This window comes from Rhododendron vialii, chromosome 9a (assembly GCF_030253575.1).
Source record: "Rhododendron vialii isolate Sample 1 chromosome 9a, ASM3025357v1".
Taxonomy (NCBI): domain Eukaryota; kingdom Viridiplantae; phylum Streptophyta; class Magnoliopsida; order Ericales; family Ericaceae; genus Rhododendron; species Rhododendron vialii.
The window spans coordinates 25,289,834-25,315,434 of NC_080565.1; the positions used below are offsets into that span (position 1 = coordinate 25,289,834).

The window sequence follows — 25,601 nt, forward strand, 5'->3', positions numbered from 1 at the left end:
GAGTTAATTGCTAAATGGACCCTTTTGCCATCTCCATCCCACTCCACACTTTTTGACCCCTCTAAACTAAAGTGCTTTTCAGGGTCCACTGGAAAAATCCTCGTTTTTTCATTGGGCCACGTCTCTCCATGCTATCTTCACAATTATAGCATTGATTGATTGGAAGTTGATTAAAGGTCGTTGTGATTGAGAATTTAACAACCGGTTAGCTATTCTAATCTAACTATTAAAAGTTTGTTTAGCGGGTGGGAACAACCGACGTAACCCAAAAATTTATTTAGGACCCACAATCTTAAGGGATGTCAATTTTCATACCTTCTAATCCATTTAATGGATATTTCTATATTATGCAATGCAGGAGAGCTAAGCAAAGCCATCAAACAACTCTAATCAGGAATCAATTAGTAAGTGTGATATAGTTAGCCTCTATGATAGAATCAGTTAAGGGACCTGAGAGGCGGTCGTTTACCCTGCGGCGGATGTCAACGGTTCGAGTATACTTATCATCTCAGTTTCGTATAAATATTTATATAGTCTTTGAAAAAGACTTTCCATCAGAAAAAAGAAAAGATTAAACTATTCTTGAGATCTAATCATACACTGTTGCTCGCTATCGTCATGGCTCAACGAGGAAGTCAATCAAATCAAAAAAAGAAAGCAGATGAGTTCTTTTTTCTTTCATTGCTTAGGAGCCGGTCAAATCTTGATTTATTTATTTTTTAATTGTATGACATTGATTTCGCTATTTTCGTATTGCCACGTGATGCTCTACTCTTCTCCGCCACTCCTCTCCACCATACATTGATGTGAGTTTTATCAGAAAATGTATTGCTCCTACACCAATATGTGATGGGGAAAATTCCCAAAAGCACTGAGCAATCACTCGTAATTTGGTCATCATCTAATATGTTGTGCCGTAGAACTTCTACAAAATGGTGCTTTTGGCAAAAACTATGCAACGTTGATAATAGCCACATCCATCCTTTACAATCATTTATTTTCATTATCATTTACGTCCATTATTACTATCAGAGAATCTTATTCACTGACCATTCCATAAAGAAGGCTTTACAAAGGCCAATCGTGCACGTCCAAAGTGTTTTTAGACGGTCCGGATTGAAAATCAATTATGACCGGTCAAAATTGTAAACGAATCTCACCCATTGATTGCGCGAATGGATGGCTAAGATTACAGTCGCTCACCTGTTCACAGAGCCTCCGTGAATAAGTTAATCTCTATTACTATATTCTGTCACAATAAAAGAAGACATCATTTGAAAATAACCATAAGTCGGATGTTCAACTCCAGCTAGTCAATGGCAGATCCAGCAATTTTACAAGGACATGCATTGATCATAATTTTGTAAATACTTAACATCAAGCACAAAAAAATTCACTAGAATGGTATGCCTATGCAGAACACAATAGCATTTCATTTCCTCCTGTAAACACTCGGTCACTATTGTGGGAAGGGAAGAGATTGATCGAGAAATGATATCCACTCTTGGACAGTTCAGGGTTGTCAATGCGCGTAAACAAGCAACAAAGTGCTTTCCCCTCCTGTCACGGCCCACTTTTATATCATCTGTAAGGTTTTTGTATAAATAATTTACTTGTTGAACCCTAAAATCCACTAGATTTATTAATGAGATTCGTCTCAAGACAAATAAATGATTATTTTAAGAATTATATAGGCCAAGAAAAATAAAAAAAAAAAGGTTTAACTTTACCTCTTAGTATCCTCTCAGTTTCAATCTTCCAAGTCTGGAAGTTTCGAATCATATGGCTGGTGGTCAGCCCCTACCAGAGGAGGCAACACAGGGTTGCCCCTCTCCATAACACACAGCCAAGACTTTTCAAGTTCCAAACTCAACAAATGTATTCCGGGAGAATGATGAAGCATCAGATATAGATTTGAGGACAAACTTGAACGTCAAAAGAACAATCGAATTTTCAAAGTTAGAAGAGCACATTGGAGTGCACTTGAAAACTCTTTCAACTTACCACGAGTCACCAGAGTGTATATTCAATGTACATACCTTAGAATTGCTCGAATAATAGTAAGTAGTTGCAATCGGTTAAGCGACTAGTTCTTTTTGTAGGATAACCTAAGCACATGATTCAAGCTCGTATGTCGAAACATTAATGGACCAACAAATAGGCAGACAGAATGTCAACTCTTCAAACTAGTTATAAATCAACGGAATGATACACATTCATTTATTCTGAACAAAAATGGTTTTACCAAGACACAATACTCTCATGAGCCAACAGTAAAGGCAACATAGAGCCGAATATATGAAGTGAACACCTTAGTGCAGTAGTTCATGGCACAAGACAAAACTATCTTATTATTTTCTAGAATACGTACGGTCTGATGCTGTGTGTAGCAGTATGGATCTATGTAATAACTGTGGGGGCAGATCGGCCGGTGAATTCCTGCATCTTAGACAACTTGAGAGCAACATCCACCTGTGACCAAAATACCCCAAAAATAGTGAGAAAGTAACTAAAAATGGTGGAAACAAATTGGCAACTTAAATGTAACAATGTTGAAGATATCTCACAAGAGGAGCAAGTGCGTCTTGAGAATCTCTCCCGATTTTTGTGGGATCCTTCTCGTATTGTTCAATGTAAAGACGAATGGTTGCGCCTTCTGAGCCAGTTCCCGAGAGGCGGAAAACCTGGAATGCAATGTCAGAATACTTCAGGACGAGGAAAGTAACTGGCATGAGAACAATAATGCAGTGCTTGAATTTATTGTTCTGAAATGAACGGAGTTGGCATCACTTATTGATGAATCATGTCCGTTATTTCAATGTTTTGCTCCAGGTCTACAATTCAAGAATGGATTCCACAGTTCCACATTCAAATTACTATTTTACCTTCAGGAGTTAGCTTCCTATGATTTTATGAAGTTCAACCTCAAAAACTTTCATCTCAAAGCCACTCTCCACAGAGCTTAAGTTTCCAAAAAGACTTCTAATCAACGACACATTCTCGTAAATTTTTTTTTCTCAAAATCATAGACATCTGATGTTTGTGAAAGTCAGCAGTGAATAGGCTCATATTGTTAGATTTCTTGGAGGGTTCCAACCTAAAACCAATTGGCAATAGGTGGAGTAGCCTCTAGAATTTATTAACCAAGCTTGGGTGGCTTAGATGAGCGATGTGAGACAAGTCTAACACTCCTCCTCACGTCCAGCCCGGATGCACGTGGAGGTGACAGACCAGGAGCTGACTGACTGACTCGGGCGACAGAAATGACAGAGACTTTCCCACAAAAGGTGAGGCCACCCAAGACCTAGCTCTGATACCATGTTAGATTTCTTGGAGGGTTCCAACCTAAAACCAATTGGCAATAGGTGGAGTAGCCTTTAAAATTTATTAACCAAGTTTGGGTGGCTTAGATGAGTGATGTGGGACAAGTCTAACACTCCCCCTCACGTGCAGCCCGGATGCACGTGGAGGTGACAGATCAGGAGCTGACCTGACTGACTGACTCGGGCGACAGAGATGACAGAGACTTCCCACGAGAGGTGAGACCACCCAAAGCTTGGCTCTGATACCATGTTAGATTTCTTGGAGGGTTCCAACCTAAAACCAATTGGCAATAGGTGGAGTAGCCTCTAGAATTTATTAACCAAGCTTGGGTGGCTTAGATGAGCGATGTGAGACAAGTCTAACACTCCTCCTCACGTCCAGCCCGGATGCACGTGGAGGTGACAGACCAGGAGCTGACTGACTGACTCGGGCGACAGAGATGACAGAGACTTTCCCACAAGAGGTGAGGTCACCCAAGACCTAGCTCTGATACCATGTTAGATTTCTTGGAGGGTTCCAACCTAAAACCAATTGGCAATAGGTGGAGTAGCCTTTAGAATTTATTAACCAAGTTTGGGTGGCTTAGATGAGTGATGTGGGACAAGTCTAACAGGCTCATATAATATACAACCTTAATTGCAGCAATCTACTATTTCTGAAATTGACTTGGAAAAGTGAATGGGTAAAGAAAGCAACTCACCAATCGTGACCCATCTTCAAACAGATAGCGAATACCCTGATGCTTTGAGATGGAACCATCAACAGGATCTTTGTATTCAAACTCATCAGCCTCGACAACATTTGAGACATCTGAACGTACCCCCTTTATAAGACTGCACGAATGCACAAATAAACAGCATGAGCTCTTCAACAATTAACAACAAAAAATACAACCTTTCACCATAGAGGACACCAGTCTTCAATACTCTTTCTCAACAGGAAAATGGCAGTGCAGCCTAATTCATTCATATTCGGTAACCAAGCAACACAATACATACCAGATTGTCAAATCAATAATGTGGAAAAACTGAAGGACCTCAAAATGAGTTTTCAGGGCCATAGCCATTCCCATCGACCGACCAGAACAATGGATCACTCTCAAGTAAGAACAGGTTGGGGAGGTATGTATAGTTTGTTTGGTTAGGTTGTATGAACACGCCTTGATGAATATCCAGTATGCCTAATGTCTCTATCAGAACATGCACGAAAAGTATCATAACAAGAGTAGAACTAGAGGAGAGCCAAATAGAACAATTGCAAATAAAAGGAAGAAACTGAATATAGTTGGCATTAATTTGAAGCAAAATCAACTGTGCAGCCACGTTAGGAGTTAGACGTGATAAGAACCTTTGTTAGTGGTGCCATACATCATACTTCCTACCTACAGATATACAAACTGGCTCTGCAAGCTGAAGCTAACTAATTGTTTCTGCAGCCTGGTCAAGTTTCAGCCCTACATGTATATGCATTGTAGTTCTATATACATATATAAATACATACAAAAATACACGACCATATATCCTGGCAAATAGGGAATTCCACTGTTAATGAGGCTTCCTCCGGTTAAGTGGAGAACTTAGATCAGCAGTTGCACAAAGCATCGTGGAAACGTTGAGTTAATATGAACAGGCACTAGGTAAAACCATTTTAAAGATCATATTTAGACACCATTAATGGATTATTGTCTTCCAGCATGCAGGGCGATACCACAAAGGCTACACATACAAAAATACACGACCATATATCCTGGCAAATAGGGAATTCCACAGTTAATGAGGCTTCCTCCGGTTAAGTGGAGAACTTAGATCAGCAGTTGCACAAAGCATCGTGGAAACATTGAGTTAATATGAACAGGCACTAGGTAAAACCATTTTAAAGATCATATTTAGACACCATTAATGGATTATTGTCTTCCAGCAGGCAGGGCAATCCCACAAAGACTAGAAGCCCAGATATCAATATTGTTGGCCAGACAAAAGACGATTCATAAAGTACATACAATAATCGTAACAAAGACTTTTGTTAACCAAATCACTTCTATTTGATTTCTGCTTTGCAGTTTGCACTGCCGGCAATTCAACTATTTGAGACCCAAAAAGTGTTTGCAATCATCATTGCGTGAGGACACATAGTATACATACATATCTGTCATCCAGTTAAACTTGAACTAGGATTCAATACGAAATACAATAAAAGTGTAAAGGAATACAACAATCCTAAAAAAGACTTTTGTTAACCAAATCACTTCTATTTGATTTCTGCTTTGCAGTTTGCTCTGCTGGTAATACAACTATTTGAGACCCAAAAAGTGTTTTCGCTTTTCAATCATCATTGCGTGAGGACACATAATATACATACATAGCTGTCATCCAGTTAAACTTGAACTAGGATTCAATACGAAATACAATAAAAGTGTAAAGGATTTTCATTGGATATGTTTGTTCCATAATGCCAAAAACACTTCCCAACTGATAATGTAGAACCCAAAACCAAAGAACTGAACATGTCTTTTACTAGGGTGCCGAAAGAACCATCTCTCCTTTATTAACTGGGCATGTCTTCCAAACTAAAGGTCCAAAGAGAGAGAGAGAGAGAGAGAGAGAGAGAGAGGCGGAATTTCTGTGAATTACAATTTACAACATTAAGACTTTCACTCCTTCCATGCAAGGCAACCATTCAATGGACCTGGGTCATGCCAGTCATCTCCAGTATAGAAGGACAGGATGTGGCCACCTTAGGTCATGCTTTTTGGCCTAACGATTAGGCTACCTCTAAATAGAAATATTTATTAGAATACAACAATTAGGCAACCAAATCAGAGTTGACTTACAGATCACCAGAAAAATCTAGACCAACAGACTCAACTGGCCACGCAAGAGCAAAACTAAAAAGGGGCGCAGAAATCATCAACGAAGTACCACACTATAACTCCTCTGTTGGAACTTGTGGTTCATATGTTAATATGAAGAGATACTAAGAAGTTCTAGAAAGAGGCCAGATGCCGAAGCGGAACGAGTGGAGCGAAGTGCAACGAGTGGAGAGGAGCCCTAATCTAGTATTTGGCATGTATCCCAAAAATACACCTGTGGACCCTATTTCAGTTGATTGAATAAGAAACGACTGCCGCTTTCGCTCCCGTGGACATACCCGGTATTGGGGAACCACGTATATTCTGTGTTGATTTCTTTACTGTTTTCTATTCGCATATCGTGTGTGTGTGTGTGTGTGTTTCGGTCCTACATCCTCCATCCACTACCAAACCCCAAAAACTTGGGATTAGTCTCAACCAGAAAAGAGTTTATACGGAGCTTCTAAGTTTGAACTCTATCTCTCTCCAAAAGTTGCTTCATCTGGGGCACAATTTGGAATATGTACATTTATGACCCTAATTTTTCTCTTTGGTTCGTTACTTTCATTTTGAGTTTTGATAGTTCAATGTTTCAACTTCAAAGAATTCATGTATTCCAAAAATGTCATTTGAACATCTGTTACCACAAAATGCTAATACCAGCACAATTAAGGATTTTGAATTACACACTCCGAAACATTGTCTGCTTCATGGAACAGCAAATCTAGCAATCCAGACGATCCCAAAATTTCCTAGGAGTCGGAAAACAAATACATGACCTAAAATCTAGAGAGAACGAAGTTTTCATGGGACAAATCCATGGAGAGACCATATTGAGATTCTTCTGCGTGGCTTTCTTTATCTTCATTTGTTTACGATATTTCTGGAAGAGATTTCTCAGGCAAGAAAAGTTAAAAGCCGACATGCTTACGCAACTTAAAATCAGGATTTTACAGCATTTCCGTCTAACTACTTGATTGAAAATATTGTAGACTTCCACTTACGAAACAAAAGACAAGAAACATGGAAAATAAAGGAGGCTGAGCAAACGCAAGAACAAAACAAGACAGGACACCTAACAATTAGAGAAGGAAAAAATAACAGAAAATGAAGAGTAAAACCAAAAGAGGGTCTATAGAAGTGAAATTCGACAGAAAAGCAATGAAACATTATCACCCAGCCAGATCTTGGACTTTCAAACATCAATAACGTAGGCCTCGAGCCATCCAAAGGAGGGGAACTGAAACTAAAGATAAACAAATATGCTTGACTACATGCACATATAGACTGCAGACACATGTCGTAACATGTGTGCAACGTGTCGTGACATGTGCGTATAGACGACTGTAAGAACATTGAGAAGGAACTTTTAAGGATATTAAGAATGCTACTACTGGACACCCAAGAAAACTTTGCACCACATATCTTGAAAGTAGCACGAGAAGCATACTTGTTCACTTCAGTAAGATCAGATTGCAGCTTGACCAAATATGCCATCAGTTCTTTCGCCGCAACTGCATCAACATTCTTAAAGGGGAAAAGAAAAGTGAATCCATAAAAGATGCTTAACGATGTTAAAGAATCAAACATTACGTAACAAGCATCACAAATTATACAAACCTCATAATCATATCGAGTATAATAGTGGCGACCATAGGTAGCCCAATGCTGGCGGACAATGCCTTCAACAGTCTCAAGCTTTTCCCCATTGAGATTATCCTTATTTTTATAGGCAAGAATTGAAAGCCAAGCCAATACAGCCCAGATTCCATCTTTCTCACGAATATGGTCAGAGCCTGTTTAAGATAAATTGTAAAAACAGATCGTTAACATACTGGTATTACAATTTTTTGATGTCGCACCTGCTCACCTACATTATTACTCTTCATGTTAACTCAGTATTAAATAATAGGAACAAAAGCCCACCAGTTCCAAAACTTTCTTCACCACATACTGAACATAACCCAGCATCCATTAGGTTACCAAAGAATTTCCAGCCAGTAGGCACCTAGCATTTCAGAGGAAAAATAAAATTACACCTCTCATACCAATGGCATAGGAAGCCATAGATAATTCTTAGTTTGTGCGAAAGACAACCTCAAAAAATTTCAAATTTAAATGCTTAGCAACAACGTCTAGAGCAGCAGAAGTAGGCATGCTCCTGCAGGAAGAAAATCAAATCGGAGATATTATTTAAAAGGCCATATGAGTGAAATAAACAATAAGATGGTACTCATAAAAAAATAAACAATAAGATGGTCAAACTTTATAGGATGGCCATGGAAGAAGTACAAGTGCACCTTTAGATAAAGCAGCTATGACAGAATAGGCACACAAAAACTTTTTGCATGTGCCTAGATGAGGTATGTATTACTTGGATTAATATCAGATATAAACTTGCCAGCGGACATGAAAATAAGTTATTACATGCACACAAGTTAAGGAGAGATTTAGCAGACCTGGCAACTCCCTTCAGACCACCAGAAAAGTAAGGTATAGCTTGGACAGCATTTGCAGCAATAATAGCAACTGAATCCGATGGAGTAACAAAAAACCTGAAATTGCATGAGAAGTTTTTTGAGTGATAGATTCTCGGAATAATACTTGTTCCAAACAGAAGTCAAAGTATCTGATGTTACCTTTTACCAAGAATCATGTTACGATCAGCATCGCCATCAGCAGCAGCTCCAAATTCTGGTGGTTCAACTTCAGAGCTTGACTTACCCAACCCCATACGTGCAACTAACTCCTTTGCATAGGTCAGATTGGGATCTGGATGCCCTCCTCCAAAGTCTTCCTGCTCACATAAAGTGATACACCCAACAAAGCATGGAGCAAAATCAATATAATACAGGAATTAGTTTGACAATGTTATCCCAAACCAGAACTTACGCACGCCGAAAAAAACAAAAAACACAAAGAAGTTATTCAAAAAACAAAATTAAATACCTTGGGCACGCAGTTCAGTAATGACCTTTCTTGTGCACCAAGCTCCTCTACAAATATGCGCTTGGCATAAGCTCCAGCAACTCCATGAAGTGCATCATAACTTCAAATGATAACGAAGTTAAGCACCAAATACAGAGTGAAAAAGTATATCAGGCATGGAGAAGAGTAATTCAGACATTAGGAATGCGAATCCACATACCAGAATGTAAATTTTGGAGAAGAAAGCAGCTTTCGGATCGACTCAAAATCAAATATTGACCTGTGAAATCAACAGCAATTCTTGTTTTAGGACTGAAATCCAATTCGTAGTGAATATACTACGAAAAGAGAATATAGTAACGCAAATAATATAGTAGCATACTTCATCAATTTCACGTAATCAGTAGCTGAATCAAAAACATCAACATCGAACTGCCCCTCAGGTCCAGAAAAGCTTGTTATCCCTATTGCAAAGATATCCACCTGGAACATGTTTCAAGCATTATGAAACTTGGATTTTGAGATAAGGATACAATCAGTACAAGTGATGCAACATAAAATTAGTGTATATTGATAAGGCATCATATCATACATCTGGCAAGTTTTCTGCAATTAGGTACTCCTTTATGGTTTTTGTGTTCTCAAAGATCCTGTCGGTAATTCCTTCTGGAGCAGGTCCACCATTTTCCATGTTGTATTTGATTCCAAAATCCTGTTAAATAATATACAAGAGATCAGACCTTCAGTTTTGCAGTTGGATATCCAAAAGTTAAAAATGAAAATTGGACTTCAAAAAATCACTGGGTAAACAGTTCAAATGGCAGACTCAATAAAAATCCTTCTCAGCCAATTCACTTGCTTTTCATTTCCAGTTATTTTTTGTGTATTGCAGACATGCTTAATGAACTCTGACATGGATCCCAACAAGCAGCTATATATACATTAAAGTGAATTAGTCATCTCTGGGCCTCTGGCCAATGATTTATCCCTCCTTAGATAGAATGTGCTCATTCTTCTTCCTTCATTTTCAATTCACTGACTTCCTTCTTTGTTTGTGTGTCTAAGCGTGGTCAAAATAATTTGACCTTACAATATTTTTGGACTTTTTTCGAGTCAGTAATATTAAGATCAGCGGATTCATGTAGCCAACCCAAATTGATGGGGACTTAAGGCTCGGTTTGTTTTAGTTTGGTTTGGTTAGCAATTTCAAGATCAACGGTCAGCAAACAAAATTTTGCCTTTACATATTGTGTAAAATATGCAGCATAAACAAGAAGTTACGCCTACGGGTCAAAGTCCTATGAAGCACCGACACCTTTAGAGGTCGACGTATTGCAGTGTCGGACACGGGGACACGTATGGGACACGCCACGTGGTGTGTCCCATAATTTAAATTAAATTTTTGAGAGGGACACGGCTGGGGATACGGCAGGGACATCGATGGGAGCACAGTGGGGGTCAAAGTGTAATTTTTTTAAAAAAAATTGGGTAAAAAAATTTGGCGGTCAAACCGTAATTTTTTAAAATTTTTAGGGGTCAAATTGTAATTTTTCAATAAGGTTGTATTGAATGTCCTGTTTTGTTTGAATGGTATTGGAACTATGGATTTTTTCGTTTTGTCCACATTTTGCCATTTAAACTTGGAAAAACATTGAAAACAAATATAAATAAATATACACATGGCGTGTCCCCCGCCGTGTCCGTGTCCCCATTTTTTTAGAATTCCCGTGTCCCCGTGTTGGTGTCCGTGCATCATAGTGTCAAACACTTCAGAGTGAAACTCATCAATATGATACAAGAACTAGAAGGAAGAATATAAATCACACTCCATATTGGCACTGGAGCGAGTGAACCAAGGAGAGTGGGAGAATAAACAAGTGGTTGCTTAAGGACAAGAGAAAATCTTTTGCACTCTTAAAAGATGTTATCTTCATTTTCAACAAAATAAGCCCTTTACAAGGGAAACGACACATAGGCTAACCGAATCTTGCGCTAAATGCCAATCAGCAAATGCTATAAAACCTTGACACAGACAATTTCAGATAGCTAAATTAACAAAAGGACGAGATAAAACTGGTTATGCATGCTTGCAATGCATTTTTGTGGACAAGAAGATGAATACTCTAGAAATAGAATCACGACACCCGCTTGACTCTTTCTATCATAGACGTACAAAGTTAAGTGTTGATCGTCAACCTTAAAAAGATCCCTCAAGTTAACGTCAGGGGGCCAAGCAAAGCAGCTGGTACGTACCTCATGGGGACCACCTGGATTGTGACTTGCTGTCAATATAAATGCTCCGGATGCCTTGGATCCCTGCATTGAATTAAAAATCAAAGTTTACTAATTTATCTTTGAATAGGTTTTACGAGACTACGATAGGCAATTACAAGGAAAAATTAACGACATGAAACAAATTAACTTACATCAGACCCAACTCTTTCGCGTATCACAGCTGATACAGCAGGAGTGGACAGCAAGCTATTTTGACCAACCCAAATACGTCTTACTCCATTTGCAGCTCCCATCTTAATTATAATCTGCCAGTTTCCACAAGAATGATTCAGTACATACATAATAACAGAAAAAATTGAACAGCGAAGAAAATTTATTAACCTTTACTTTCGAAAGATGAAATGGTACAATAGGAAAAGAAATGCATCGAGGGAGGTTCAAAAAGTACAATGACTCTTCTACTACTGCTACTTGCAAAAACTAAACCTACCTCCAAGCCACTCTCTCTTTTACAAAATAAAACAATAGAAAATAAGCAACACATTGCCGACAAGGTACCAACAAATAAAAAGCTGATCAAATGTTCCAAAGCCCTCCCTAAAACTGTGCACTGCCAGAGAAAAAAGGTGCACTCACCAAGAAACTAGCCCCTTTCCAAGAAGATAGTGCATCCACCAAAGTCATGAAAACCCTGCAATCCGCCGGGGAAACCCCTGGATAACCCCAGTAAGATTGTCGCTGGAAAATCCCCTGAAAAACCATTGCTACTGTCCTGTTCCATCCCAGCCACCACCACGTCTCAATCAAATCCCCAAAAACCCCTCAAACTTACCCCTCAACTCGCAGTTGCAGTCATCGTACCCCTCAAAACTCTGGCCCCAAAACTCGATCAATCCCTCTACCCGCCTCAACCGAAACCCCAAAACCTCTCAACCCGCAAGCCCTCGAATCCCTAAAAAACGCTGGCCCCAGCCTAAAACTCAATTCGCCAGGCCCCAAACCCTCTCGGTCAAACCCCTCAAAACACCTATCCAATGCCAGAATGGCAGCCTCCAAAACCCCTCCTTTGAATCCCTCAAAGGGCCGATGCACCATTGTTACCCCACAAATTGCCTTTGAGAACCAGGAACACCCAAATCGGAAAGAACAAAAACTAAAATCAACGGGTTCCGACGAAATAGAAGATCTAAACTGAGGGAGATAACCGAGGGAGGGGGAAATGCAAAATGTGTAGAGAGAGGACACGAACAGAGAGAGAGTGTAGTGACATGAACTCATACAAACTAAACATTAAGCTCAAGGAGAGGTGAAAACACACAATTTGGATACTAAGTCGCAATAATTAGTTTGTTAAGGCGACTAAGGTCGGTTACATGGGACATTCACCGAAGCTCAAGAATGATGCAAAGTACAAAGTTTGCTAAACCTGAGTTTTTAGTCGTCACAAACCTTGACCATCAGGCTTGGAGTTTGTACTTAGCGATTTCACAGTTCCCACTATAAATGGAATGAAGATGCCATTACATAGCTTCATCAGAATGGACTTGATCAGGTACTCCAACGCTGAGCCAAACTCTAAAACTATAGTATCAAGTTGATACTATGAACACAACATGCAGCAAGTTGGAAACAACAACGCAATTGCAAACTAGGAAAACGAAACTGGACTTCAGCTTAAACACACCCAAGTTTAACATCAAATTTGAACAATTTTGCAGCCAGTATGATAGGGACGAAACTAGGTCATTCATATTGATCTGTGAGGTTATTTATTTGCGGTATTATTATTTTTTAAGGGATATTACCTCGTAGCTTTAGTTGTTTCTTTAGGATTCATCCATTAGACAATGTTGTTAGGTTGTTTTATCTCATTTGTAGTAGTTACCATCTGGGAGATCCTATTTAAAGGACTCTTCATATGTTGTTTTGAGTAGTGTCTGAAATCGAATTGATTTCTTTTTAGCAGGGATGTCAATACATTTACTTCCCCTTAGATGTGGATCTTTAGTGTTCCTCAAGTGTGGATTCCAAAGGTTTTATCTTTGTTTACCCATGTTTATTTATTGTCTCACATCATTGAGACAACTCAGGCAAGCCAGTAACAAGTGACATGAATCATTTTTCTGATTGTATATATTGCATTCGTCAATTAATAAAAACCAAGATTTCCTTACATGGGACTAACAGTACAGTAACATGCTATGGAATGATGGATTAAACAATAACGACACCCAGTCCCCCAAAAACAAAGATATATGCAGGTAATTAGGAACACATGCGACAGGCAAAATCTTTGAACAGTAAATCTGCACCTAAATCTGATTGGAAATAAAATGACACAAGATCACCTGGACGGCTTCCTTTGAATAATAGCGGCCATCACCAGAAACAACAAGTGTAGCACCTGCATCAAATGCAGTTACAAGTAAAATTAATCACTATACAACATTCGATAAGAAGCACTAGAACTATGACCTGAGTAACAGCCTAAAACATGTTGATACATACAGGTGATATAACAAAAAGTAAAGAAACAGTATCAGACGAAGAAAGTAAAGAATTAGCTAAATATTAAAAAAAATCTTCCCTAGAAAATGGAGCACTTTTAAAACCATTCCCTCCAACAACTATCAGGAAAAGATCTTTGTTCAGTTAGCTATCAATCTAACACAATGTCCCCCCAAAATACCAAGAAAACTCAATGCAATACCATCTAAAAAAACAAGAGAAGCTAGATTATGTCTCAATGTAACGAAAATGTTATCTGGAATTTTATGGTCTCTGTAGGGTGTCAAAAAGTAGATGATAGCTCAGGACTAAATTAACTGGCAATTGGCAATTCTCAATCAAGAGAGAATCACACATTCTGAGTCCTGACAAACATGCCCTTGAAATCTGTTCAAGTCAATGAGTGCAGACAAAGATTGTTTGTATACAGTGTACACAACCTTTTATAAAGCATCTGCAGATTCTGCACGAGAAAATGCATCACTAAGAAGTGTTTCCTGAAAATGCTATTTGAATGGTATGAAACAGCCAATGACAGAATATGTTGCACGTTGTTAATAATCCCCAAGTCCCACTGATGAAGGGACTTGTAATTTCCAACCCTCTACCAACTGCAGGTTAAAATGCAATAAGTTTTCCTAAGAACTATCCATTATGCAGAAATAATTGTGTGGGCTAATTCAGTTCTTCAGAAACAGAAACGAAAAACAAGGATCAACACGTAGCTGAATTAGTTCCTTGACAGTCCTCATTTAAAAAACGAAAAACATAATCAGAATAAATGTTATGTTACTTAATGCATCGAATACGAGAAAAAAACTCTTTACTCATCACAGTAATGTGATACTATCATACTGAAAATCCCGGTGAGTCCTAAAATAAAGGATCCAACCCCATACCTCTAACTTTCTCTGCTGAAAGCGCATTGAATGTTGCCTGCACAAAATTTTCCAAGTAATGTGCTTGCATGAACACTTTCACCTGAAAAAGTCCACCACTGTGGTATCAGATAACTAAAAAACATACTCCAGAACCCATAGCAGCTAAGAATAAAATGTGCATTGCCAAAAGAGCAACCTTCTGTAACATCCCAACGTTGATCTTATTGTTTACTGAACTACCAACACTCAAAATCAGATTTAACAGGGATCCCTAAAAGTTCGCCGAATGAAATGTGGCAAAACTTAACTACACAGAGAAAGTTCACACATGAAGGAGACCTGGACTCCAATCTCATGATGATGAATCCTTGTGGTCCGAAGCCCTTAGCATGTTCAAATATGTCAGATTTGTTCGAAACCATGATTAAGCCAAGCATCCAACAATAATTTGAAAGGGGGCCATATATGGTATTCGATAAACAAACATGCAAAAACCCAGTTACTTTCAATTCAATGTTAGTAGTATCAATCTAACAGATACCTTTAACCAAAACTATCATGAAAGTAACAATACGCGAGTATCTTCCTAGCAGTAAATTACAAGACTTAACATAGGCTTTCCTCGTGCTTCTGATTCAAACATTTATTAAAGTACTTTTCCCATGTCCAATATTCCGTATTAATTGTAGTCGAGAAATTATATCAATTATGACTTGAAAGTCAGTCACGACTTCATTACCGAACAGATCAAACGGTACTAGCAGTACATGATTGGGGGAAACCATTAAGATCTTATCAAGCTTAGAAAGACATTTTCATGGCTCTTTGTTTATGTCAGGAATAAATAATTAAAAAGTTAGAAGAACAGGCAACCATTTTGCAAAGATCAGCTGATCCATGAACACCTTCAAACACACCATTTCAGACCATAACAGCATCGAAGGAAACCATAACAGATTCATCAGATCCATAATTAAAAGATTCAAAAAACACAACAGATCCAACTCAATAGCCATTATCGAAAAAAGCACGAGGATCGACAATTAGGAAGTTATTTGACAGGTCAGCTGGGAAGGATTACAATTGCACATTGACAACGAAAGGAGATTAAAGTAATGATGAAGATGACAGTTAAGTGAAAACGAAAACGGGAATTGGAGATCACCTTCTTCCGCAGACCCGAAGTCCCCGGTTTCTGGCCATCGTAAGGCTTGGTTTCGACACGAGCAACCTTGAACATCACCATTTTCTTTGCAGTCTGTGCTACAGAGGGGATTTAAATTAAATCGCGATCAGAGAACAGGGAAATTGTAGAGAAAGCAAGAGAACAGTCTATATAAGCACAGAAGTGTTCAAAACAGACATGAGGGGGTATAGATACAGAGAGAGAGAGAGAGAGAGAGAGAGAGATACGGAGTATATGCTTTTACATGTTCCGAGGAGTGTTCCAACTTCCCCCAGAGAGAGAGAGAGAGAGAGAGAGAGATAAGCAGAAGCAAGAGGATTATTCGATTCGATGGGAAATTTTCAAACCGCACGTATTTTGTTTAGGCCAAGCGGCTTGCGGGGACGGATTGCACGTGGCGAGAGTTAATTGGATCTATAGCCCCAGTCATCTCACCCCGTCACCAAATCAGGGAGTAGCTCCCCTCCAGTTTTTTTTGGTCCAATCTACAGTCTAGTTTGGCCGTTGTGGGCCCATTCTGGGCCCATAATAATAATCAGAATCGTTCATTTTTTAGAGCTTGTTGATTTTTTTTGTTCACGTGAAAATTAGCTTGATTGAACGTTGATGAGTACATGATCGAAACAGTTTTGCACAAGAAAAAATAGGAATTTTAAGTTTTGAATTATTTTTTTCATCCCAAATTTCTTGAGCAAATCTGTTTCGATCATGTATTTATCGATGTTCAATCAAGCTAATTTTTTACGTGAACAACAAACTCAACGAGCTCTACAAAATGAACGATTTTGATTTTCGTTGTGAGCCTGAAATGGGCTCACAAAGGCCCAAAACTGGACAAAAAAACTGGTGGGGAGCTTTTTTTTTTTTTTTGATCCGCGAGGGGAGCTGCCTCCCACCAAATGACTCCTTTCCCATAGTGGATCAGCCGCATTACACCATGTAGTACAGCTAATTCGGTCGTCCATCTCGGCTCGAATTTAATCCAAACCCCTATAAATCCGAATCATTCATTGTTTAGATTAAAATACGAGTCGTCCATTGCCGAGATGGACGGTTGGATCGGCCGCACTACGCGCGTAGTGCGAGAGGTGCACTACAGCACTCCCAGACCCCATAGGCCCATATCTCCAAACCTTTTCATAGGTCCTCCTCCCCGAGCCAACACAAATGGTCCGAACAATTCATCTCGTAGAATTTGTGCGAAATTTGATAAATGTAAGAAATCAGTTTTATTCGACGTGTAGAGAGAAATAAATGCTTGGCATTTTATTTAAAAAAGACGAACTTCGGGTTTTAATCATATAAAATGCAATCGCTTCCTGCATCATTACAAGCCTAATGACACTCGTTTTCCGCACATTTACATTCCAATGCGAGTACTACAAAATGAGCGATTTGGATCATGGATCTTGGCTCAAGAATGAGGACTACAAGAGAAGTACTTCGAGGTATAGAGAGATGGAGAAGAGGAGAGGAGCTCGTCCCCGCCCATAATTTTAAATTTTTGTTAAATAATAAAACGTGGTGTAAGCTAAGCTGGCTTTTGGCCTACTCATATGTAACATGAACCGTTGAATTTGAAGAGATCCATGATATATATATTAGATTGACCCAATAAGAAAGAGATGTGCTACTTGCACCGGCCAAACCCCTACTGATGGGATACCGATGGACAGGCGGGATTCACTCCGGATCTCGCACGGATAATATCCCATCCTAAAATTTGAATGAAAAAATAAAAGATTTGATCGAGCACCTATACATATCGGATTGAGTTAATTTTTTATTAGCCCACTCGATTTGTTTTTAAATTATTAAACGGCTCGAATCATTCGTGTGGGTCCGCGTTCCCGTCGATACCCTATCGGTAGGAGTTTGGTCGGTGGAAGTAGCTTTTTTGAATAAGATACGCATATGATTGTATCTTTGTTTTCAAAAGTAGACTGTGCACAAAGGGGAGAGAGGTCCCTCCCGGTTTTTCTTGTGTCCATTCTGGTCCAATTTGGGCCGTTGTGGGCTCCTATTTGGTCTAAATAATAATCAGAATTTGTGGAACTAGTCGCTTAAAATATGCAGTCAAAAAAAATAGTTTAATCGATCATCGATAGCTATGTGAACGAAACGGTGTATGAAAAAATAAAAACATAAGTTTCAAATCAAATTTATAATTTTCAGTTTTCTTTTCACAAATATGTTTTCTTCGACATATTTATGTTTCCCATTATTCCTTCCACAAAATTGTTTTCTTCACATAGCTATAGCTATCGAAGAAACTTATATTTTTCATTTTTTCTTACACAAATCTATTTTGTTCACATAGTTATTAATGTTCGATTAAATTAGAGCCTAGGTATATTGTGTGTGTATCATACTGGATGAGCGCTATAAAATGAACAATTTCAATTATTGTTGTGGGTCAAGTAGAGACCCACAATGGTCCAAACTGAGCCAGATTAGACATGCCCTTGTTCCTTAGTTTTTTGGGCTTTTTTCTTATTTTGTCTTTATTCAAACAAAAACCGCATTTGATGGTTTTTTGGATTTTATCTTGAATGTTTCTAAAAACATTTAGGTAAAAGTGTCTTATTTTTTACTTTTCCACTTCCTTTCGTTGAGGTGAACCAATATTTCACAAAAGTTTGACACAAGACTATCAAACGCAATTTTTTTTAAAATAAAGACAACTCAAAAAAACTCCAAAAAAAAGCTTAGGAGAACAACCACCATAACAAAAACTGGATGGGAGCTCTCTTTTTTTTTTAACTGAACTGGATGGGAGCTTGATCCTCCACAGAGTAACCACTGATTTCGCCTCATGGTAAATTTGTTGAACACTGCTATAGCTACTGACGGCGTACTGAAGGCCACGCGGGGTCCAAAACGGATCCCACGCGAAAAATCCGAGCCATTCAGTAATTTTAAAAAACAAAACCGAGTGGGCATCATGGTTAATCAACTCAATTCAATATGTGTAGGTGTCCCATTTTTCATCTAATCTTCCCATTTTTTCAAATTTTCAAAAATGGGAATATTGGATCGAGCACCTACAAATATCGGATTGAGTTGATTTTTCGCGAAGTCCACTCGATTTTTTTTTAAATTATTGAACGGTTCATATTTTTCGTGCGGAACCCGTAGTTGACCCCGCGTGACCGTCGATATGCACGCCATCGGTTCCTTTAACTTTTTCGAAATTTGTTTAAGCTTATAGTTATTGATGGTCAATTTAATTTAACTTTTTCCATCAATAATGTGTTTGACAAACAAGGTCAACAAATGGTTCAAATCATTCAATTGGACACCGATCTTGTTTAAGTAATTGCGTTTCCTAGACCTTTTTTTATTTAATAATATTAGTAATTAATAATTACTAAGTCGACGCTTTATTCTATGTTACTCATGCGTTGTCAACATATTTGCTTCCTAAACTAGTAAACTTTCATATTCCAGAAAAAAAACCCAGGAATTTATTTTTTCTTTTATATGGCATGAAATTAAAAAGCTCTCCAAACATTGTCTACATGAGGGTCAATTACACTAACCTTTCATAACTTTCAATTATTGGAGAGATCTCTTATTTTAACAAATGAAATGAAATCAATCTCCCTGCAATTAATTCTCGGTTGGCGTCATAAATATTGTCCTACTTAGTATCATTTTTTTCCTATTTTGTGGATGTAGCCTTAATCCCTTTGTATTCGTTTGGGGAGCTAAGTTTCTTTTAAATTATGAATAACCGATTCTTGGAAATCAGCATCCGTGAACGTGTTTGAATGATTATGTGTAAATTGCATTTTAGTAAAGTATTTTTGAAAGTGTAATCTGAAGACTAATCTTAAATTTGTTTGGGCAAATTTCACTGACCTCCCCTGAGGTTTCTAACACCGACAGAAACCTCCCCTGAGATATCTGAAATAGCACTACCCTCCCCTCCTTTGGTTGACAATGCCAAAGGATCCCCCTCCGTTAATCTGCAGCTGTAAATTGGATGGAAAAAGATGATGGTGTCATACACTAACTTGTAATATACCCATACTACCCTCACGCTTACTCTCCTTTGCTTATAAATATATTCCCTCACCAACTTCATTTCATAAAAGAACACACCCAGTAAATAGAAAGCCAAAAACAAAGGCATAAATATTGAGCTAAGAACCCAGTATCCATCACATTTCAAATCTCTCATCTGTCTTATTTTATTTTCCTCCTAAAACCTATGGTGCTGCATTTGTTTTTGTTTTTTTTTTCCTCCTAAAACCTACCTATGGTGCTACATTTGCAACCACAGGTTCAAAGCCAAACAAAGGCATTTGCAACCTGAAAGCTCAACAATTATCAAGCTCAAAGTGTGGATTATGGATTGGTGCAAACCATTCATCAATTATAAAGCTCAAACTCTATGTAGCACAGACACGGACACGACACCGATACCCCAACACACAAATTTTTAAAAAATGGGAGACACGACACGTTAGGCTCAAAGTGTCATCCATGTAGCTCAAAGTGTGCAAATCCAGAGGAGGATCCCCACGGAATGTGTCCAAGCAAGTGTTCCAAGTTTCCAAGCATGTAATATAAGTCAAAATTAACGAAATGCTGACTTCTTTGCCATCATATTGGAATTTCATACATCCAAATAGCAGTCAAAAGATATAAGTTGCAAGTTTACAGTCATCCAAAGTACATAATAGGGCTATATCACACCATAACCAAGACTATACATAAAGTTGTATCCAACACAGGATCACAAAAGTGCTTAATCTAATTTTCTCTATACAAAGAAGTGGGATCCAAGACAAGGCCACATTAAACTGTTGGTAATCTACCCTATATAAAAAAGCGGTTTCTAAATATACTACCACATTAGCCATATAGTACCATATACAAAAAGTTAGTCTTCAGTATGTTCAATTAGCTCGCAAAAAAGGCCCAAACTTCATGATCATCTGCAAAGAACAGTGTGACTAGACTGTTACAAGATGAATTGGAAATAAATACATGTAATAGCCAATTGACATACTTGCTACTTACTTAGAAAAAAAGAGACCATTTCGATGGGGTGGCTTTGAGTGACACACTGTGAAGGTTGTGTCGGTCAACCATATTTTGGTCCAATAGGACTTTGACATCTTTGGTACTAAGTATCAAATTCTTAGGAAACACACTGTAGCCTTTACATGTGAATGTTATTCACCACGGCTGATATCCTCTTACGTGAATCTTACGCAATATGTAACAACCCTTTGATGCACATGAGCACAACTAATAACCCAATTACAAAAGATGGTGAAACATTCAGAGATATACAGAAAGACACAAGGTTATATACATGGTATATTTAATTTACGTGCACCTTTTACTCAAACAAAGTTCAGAAGAACCAATCAAATGAATTTGCAGTCGCTAGATTCTCTTAAAAATTTAGGGTGGCATAATTGTGCATTCGTACCCAAAAAAATACAAGCAAAGTAATCCCCAAAAATACATGGATTACAACCATATCAAAGGGAAACAAAAAAGCCCCAAAATCCCCAAATATCCAAACTTAACTAATCTGATTTCACATGATTTTTTTTTTTTGCACAAAATGCAACACCACTGAAAGCCCCAAAATGCATATCGAATGGAGGAGAAAAAATCTCCAAGTGGATCTTTATATACATAAGGGCAATTTCATCTTTTCGGGATCATTTAACACTCAACTTAATGCCGTTTGAGTTAAATTGGCAGGAAGGGGGTCCTTTGGCATTGTCAGCCAAAGGGGGGGGGGGGGGGGGGGGGGGGCAATGCTATTTCAGATATCTTAGGGGAGGTCAAGTGAAATTTGTCCAATTTGTTTCTATTTTGACTATTCATCCTTGTTTATGATTTCCTATTAGCCATTGGTTTTATGACGCCTATATTTTCATCAAAATATTACTTGACCCTCAATTTTCAAATTCATTTATTCAATTACTATAAATTAATTTTACGTATATGCATGACGGATGAATGGTATTGACCAAGTGGTTTGAAAATGCGAATTTCTATAGCGCTGAATTTTTCGTACTCAACCTTCTTCCGTTGTTTTTTAGAATTTTTTTAGAATGAGTTTTTCCATAATGCATTCTAGTACTCTTTACTCCTAAAACACTAACGGTCTGTTTAATTGTTGAATGGATGAGATTTCGGGTGGATAAGAAAGAAGAGTGGATAAGAGGTGATATATTATGAGAGGGAATTATTTAAGGAGGGGGATTACCTAATACTTGATTTGCGTAATAGTTGATATAGGTATAAGAGTGGATAATATGATAAAGTATTTAGTTGCCCTCATCATTTCATTGAGAATACAATGATTTGAGGGGTAATTTGATTTTTTTTCCCACCCGGATAAGCTAATCCTAGGGTGGGAGGTGTTGTTACCTAACACCCTTGGAGGGGATAAGCTCTCCTCCTCCTCCCTTCACCCCCTTCCTTCTCCCAGCAACAAACATCTTTTTAATTTCCTTCTCCCCCACCCTCCCTTATCCCCTCTCTTATCCTCCCAACAAACAAGCTCTAAAAACATACGGAGTATTTTAAAAAAAAAAAAAAAGGAAAAAAGTAGGCAGCCAAATACCCTCGAAAAAAGATAATAATCCGCTTAGGACATGTGCTAAACCATGAATTTTCGTTAGAGTTTTAATTGGCAAGGATGAGGTTGCAGAAACAACTCACTTTATCTCTTAAATCTCCTATTTAGTTAGCTTTTTTATTTGATATTCCTAGAAATGGTGCTAGAGTGACTCATTGAAGATGGCAAGTCGCTGTATCGTGAGGAAGAATGTGAGGGAGTTGGGAGTTGATTTGGGAGGTTTGGCTCGACAAAACGTCGAAAAGGAGGCGTTGCCAAGGCTATTGGAGATGCTCTTAGCTTTCCATTGGGAACGTGTTTTATTCACAGCAAACCATATATCTGGGCAATGGAGAAGTGCATACTCATTTCCCACTTGTAGGAGTTGAATTATATTTTTTTGGGAGCTGAATTATTATAATCTTCTTCTTTTCTTTTTTTTTTGGCTAAGCCTGAATTATTATAATCTTTAGTGAATGTACTTTGCCGAATGCCAACCCTTCACCCCATTTTTAATTTCTACCAACATTTAGTAAGATAAAGTTCAGATCCTTTTATATTATTTCCCTACTTGCACCCACAAGAAAGCATCACGTTCATTGAGGATATTTAAAGCATTTCTATGGAGTATGTTTCAAATAAAGGGCATTTCCCAAAGTTGGAAACGTTCATTGGAGCAGTCCAGATCTGAGCAAATTCAAATTCATTATAATTTATAAGCAACTTTTGGTGACACCAACTTAAGGCTATCCGCTAAAGTATTTACCGCCCCCCCTCTTTTTTTTTTTGGTTGCAGTTATTTCATAAGAAAAGAAAAGAAATGGTTGTAATTTCTAGCCAAATCACTCATTTGGATTGAGTATTTTGGTGAAAAATGAAAAGAAAAAAAAAAGGTGCATGTAAAAGAGATTTGATGAAAAATGACTTCTCTTTCTTATCTCACCATCTAAAAGGATTGTTAAGTAACTATCCACTATAAAAACATGGTCTCTCTTTTTTTTTGGTTCGACAATTAAAAATGTTCAAGTCAACTTATGCAGACATCCACTATTTTCATCTCTGGTCCAATCAAAACCAGATCATTCATGCAAAAACTAGGAAATTCATTAATTGCAAGATAATATGAGATCATATGTCCAGCTTACCTCTTTTTCCCACTCAATTAAGAGTTGAGTTTTATTCATCCTCCATTTGAAAGTAATTTTGACTTAATTAATCAAAATAACAAATTCCTTTGTCTTTATTTTCAAAAAAAAATTTGTATTTGTTTCTTTTATCAAACTTTTGTGATTTAATTGATTTGTCTCATCAAAAGAAATAAAAAAATTAAAAATTTTGATCAAAATTCATAAGTTTTAAAAAAATATATAAAAATAAGTCAAAAATTGCCTTTTGTCTTTATTTAATAAATTATGAATTTCAATTAAATTTTTTCAAAATTCATAAGTTTTAAAAAAATATATAAAAATAAGTCAAAAATTGCCTTTTGTCTTTATTTAATAAATTATGAATTTCAATTAAATTTTTTTTACTTTTTCAATTTCTTTCATTTTAACAAATTAATAAATTGTAAAAGTTTAACACAAAACAAACAAAAATTAAATAAAACAAAAAAAGTTGCTTAACTTCTTTATCCAAAACCGTGCTCAAAAAAATTAATTCTGAACTGCAACCCCAACATGAATATTTTACCCTTGCCAGCAAATCACAACGCCAGAAGCTTTGGCTAACCAACCTAAAAACTCGTCTCACCAGAACACTTTGATTTGAAAATTTAAAACAAAGCAAGAACAAAAGTAAAAAGCACAAAGTATAACCAGACAGTATCCATCTTTTTCACTTTTCCAGAGGGGGGAGAGAGAGAGCGCCCATAAAGCCTTAACAACCGCTGCATAAATTTCCGGATAAATTTACATCCCATCACAATTACAGTCACAACAATAACCTTACAGCACTCTGCCCACATGCACTCAACGGTAATAAAAAATAAACCAAAACTAAAAGGACTAAACCATAATTAAACCAACATAAGCCGAGGCCAAAAAAAGGAAAAAAACAAATTAGCACTAACACCCCTAAATCTACTCTACTCTATCAAATTAGCACTCTACCGGCGCCGCAACAACTTCCGGCTTCACCTTCGGCGGCCGCCCCCTCCCTCTCGCCGGCGCCGCCGACGTCACACCGCCCTCCACGGCGGACTCCACCTTCGCCTTCTTCGGCGGCCTGCCACGTGGCCTACCGGACGACGCCGGCTTAGCCTTGGCCTCCGACGGCGGGGCGAAGGGGTCTCTCGCCTTGGGCGGGCGGCCCCTGGGCCTCGGCGGCGACGCGACGGCGTCGGTCGTCGGGAGCGAGGAGGCCGTCTTGGGCTTGGGCGGGCGGCCGCGGCCTCTGCGCGGCGGCGCGTTGGGGTCGGGCTTCATGTAGTTGTTCTTGACCATCACCAGCTGCCCCCCCTGCTTCATCTTGTTCAGGTGGTGCGACAGCAGCGTGGTGTGCGCCGCGGGCAGCTCCCCGTACGTCGCCTCAATCTGCCTCGAGATCGCCGACTTGTTCGAGCCGCTCGCGTCGTTCAGCGCCTCGATCGCCCCCATGATCATCTGTCAAAAATCAACACAAAAATCAGCTCAGGTTACAAAATTCGAAGCAAAATTGAAACAAATAACCAGAAGATATGCATTGTCTCGACGCTTACCTCCGGGTAGAGGGGGAGGGTGGGAGGGGGCAGCGGGGGTTGGGGAGGGGGATTGTTGGACTGCTCGGCCGCCATGTGGTGGAGAGAGAGGTGTGTTTTTAGAGAGAGAGAGAGAGGTGTTTTTAGACAGAGAGAGAGAGAGAGAGAGAAGGGACTGTAGAGTGAGAGGTGGGGCTGGGAAGTTGAAGAGCGGGGGAAGGGATTTAAAAGGTGGGGGTTACAGTGGAGAGATCTGGTCTAGAGAGAGAGGGGAAAGGGAAGGAAGGAGCTGAGGTCTTTGGGGGGATGATCCAACCGCCAGGGGTTGTTTGTTTTGGTGAAGATCCGACGGTTGTGGTCGTTTTTGGTTTTACTACACGGATCGATGACATGGATGTTTGTCGCTCGATTTTTTTTGT

General features: G+C 38.5%; 2 protein-coding genes across 3 annotated transcripts; both read right to left on the bottom strand.

Annotated features, from left to right (window-relative positions):
- Positions 1–2,168: 2,168 nt before the first annotated feature.
- LOC131301859 (phosphoglucomutase, cytoplasmic) lies at positions 2,169–16,296 on the bottom strand. Of its 2 annotated transcripts, none has more exons than XM_058328341.1 (19): positions 16,155–16,296; positions 15,890–15,982; positions 14,743–14,824; positions 13,684–13,739; positions 11,527–11,640; positions 11,354–11,416; positions 9,693–9,812; positions 9,483–9,583; positions 9,321–9,380; positions 9,122–9,221; positions 8,812–8,969; positions 8,632–8,727; positions 8,270–8,333; positions 8,099–8,180; positions 7,793–7,968; positions 7,623–7,699; positions 4,025–4,157; positions 2,568–2,684; positions 2,169–2,472 (listed from the first exon to the last, which is right to left on the bottom strand). In XM_058328341.1, exons 2-19 carry the CDS (start codon positions 15,968–15,970, stop codon positions 2,401–2,403), a joined length of 1,752 nt encoding a protein of 583 aa, XP_058184324.1. In that variant the 5' UTR covers positions 15,971–15,982; positions 16,155–16,296; the 3' UTR covers positions 2,169–2,400. The 2 variants fall into 2 exon arrangements, with proteins under 2 accessions (XP_058184324.1, XP_058184325.1); XM_058328342.1 differs by having other exon boundaries at positions 15,890–15,987; positions 16,155–16,237.
- Positions 16,297–24,376: 8,080 nt separating this feature from the next.
- LOC131301860 (HMG-Y-related protein B-like) lies at positions 24,377–25,372 on the bottom strand. The gene is made up of 2 exons (XM_058328343.1): positions 25,204–25,372; positions 24,377–25,108 (listed from the first exon to the last, which is right to left on the bottom strand). Exons 1-2 carry the CDS (start codon positions 25,276–25,278, stop codon positions 24,605–24,607), a joined length of 579 nt encoding a protein of 192 aa, XP_058184326.1. The 5' UTR covers positions 25,279–25,372; the 3' UTR covers positions 24,377–24,604.
- Positions 25,373–25,601: the final 229 nt, after the last annotated feature.

Coding starts and splice junctions, on each gene's coding strand:
- LOC131301859 (XM_058328341.1), bottom strand. CDS start 15,970: ATGGTGATGTTCAAGGTTGCTCGTGTCGAAACCAAGCCTTACGATGGC. Junction 8,728..8,811: donor AACATGATTCTTGGTAAAAG/GTAACATCAGAT, acceptor ATGCAATTTCAG/GTTTTTTGTTACTCCATCGG. Junction 7,969..8,098: donor TGAAGAAAGTTTTGGAACTG/GTGGGCTTTTGT, acceptor TATCTTAAACAG/GCTCTGACCATATTCGTGAG.
- LOC131301860 (XM_058328343.1), bottom strand. CDS start 25,278: ATGGCGGCCGAGCAGTCCAACAATCCCCCTCCCCAACCCCCGCTGCCC. Junction 25,109..25,203: donor CCCTCCCCCTCTACCCGGAG/GTAAGCGTCGAG, acceptor GATTTTTGACAG/ATGATCATGGGGGCGATCGA.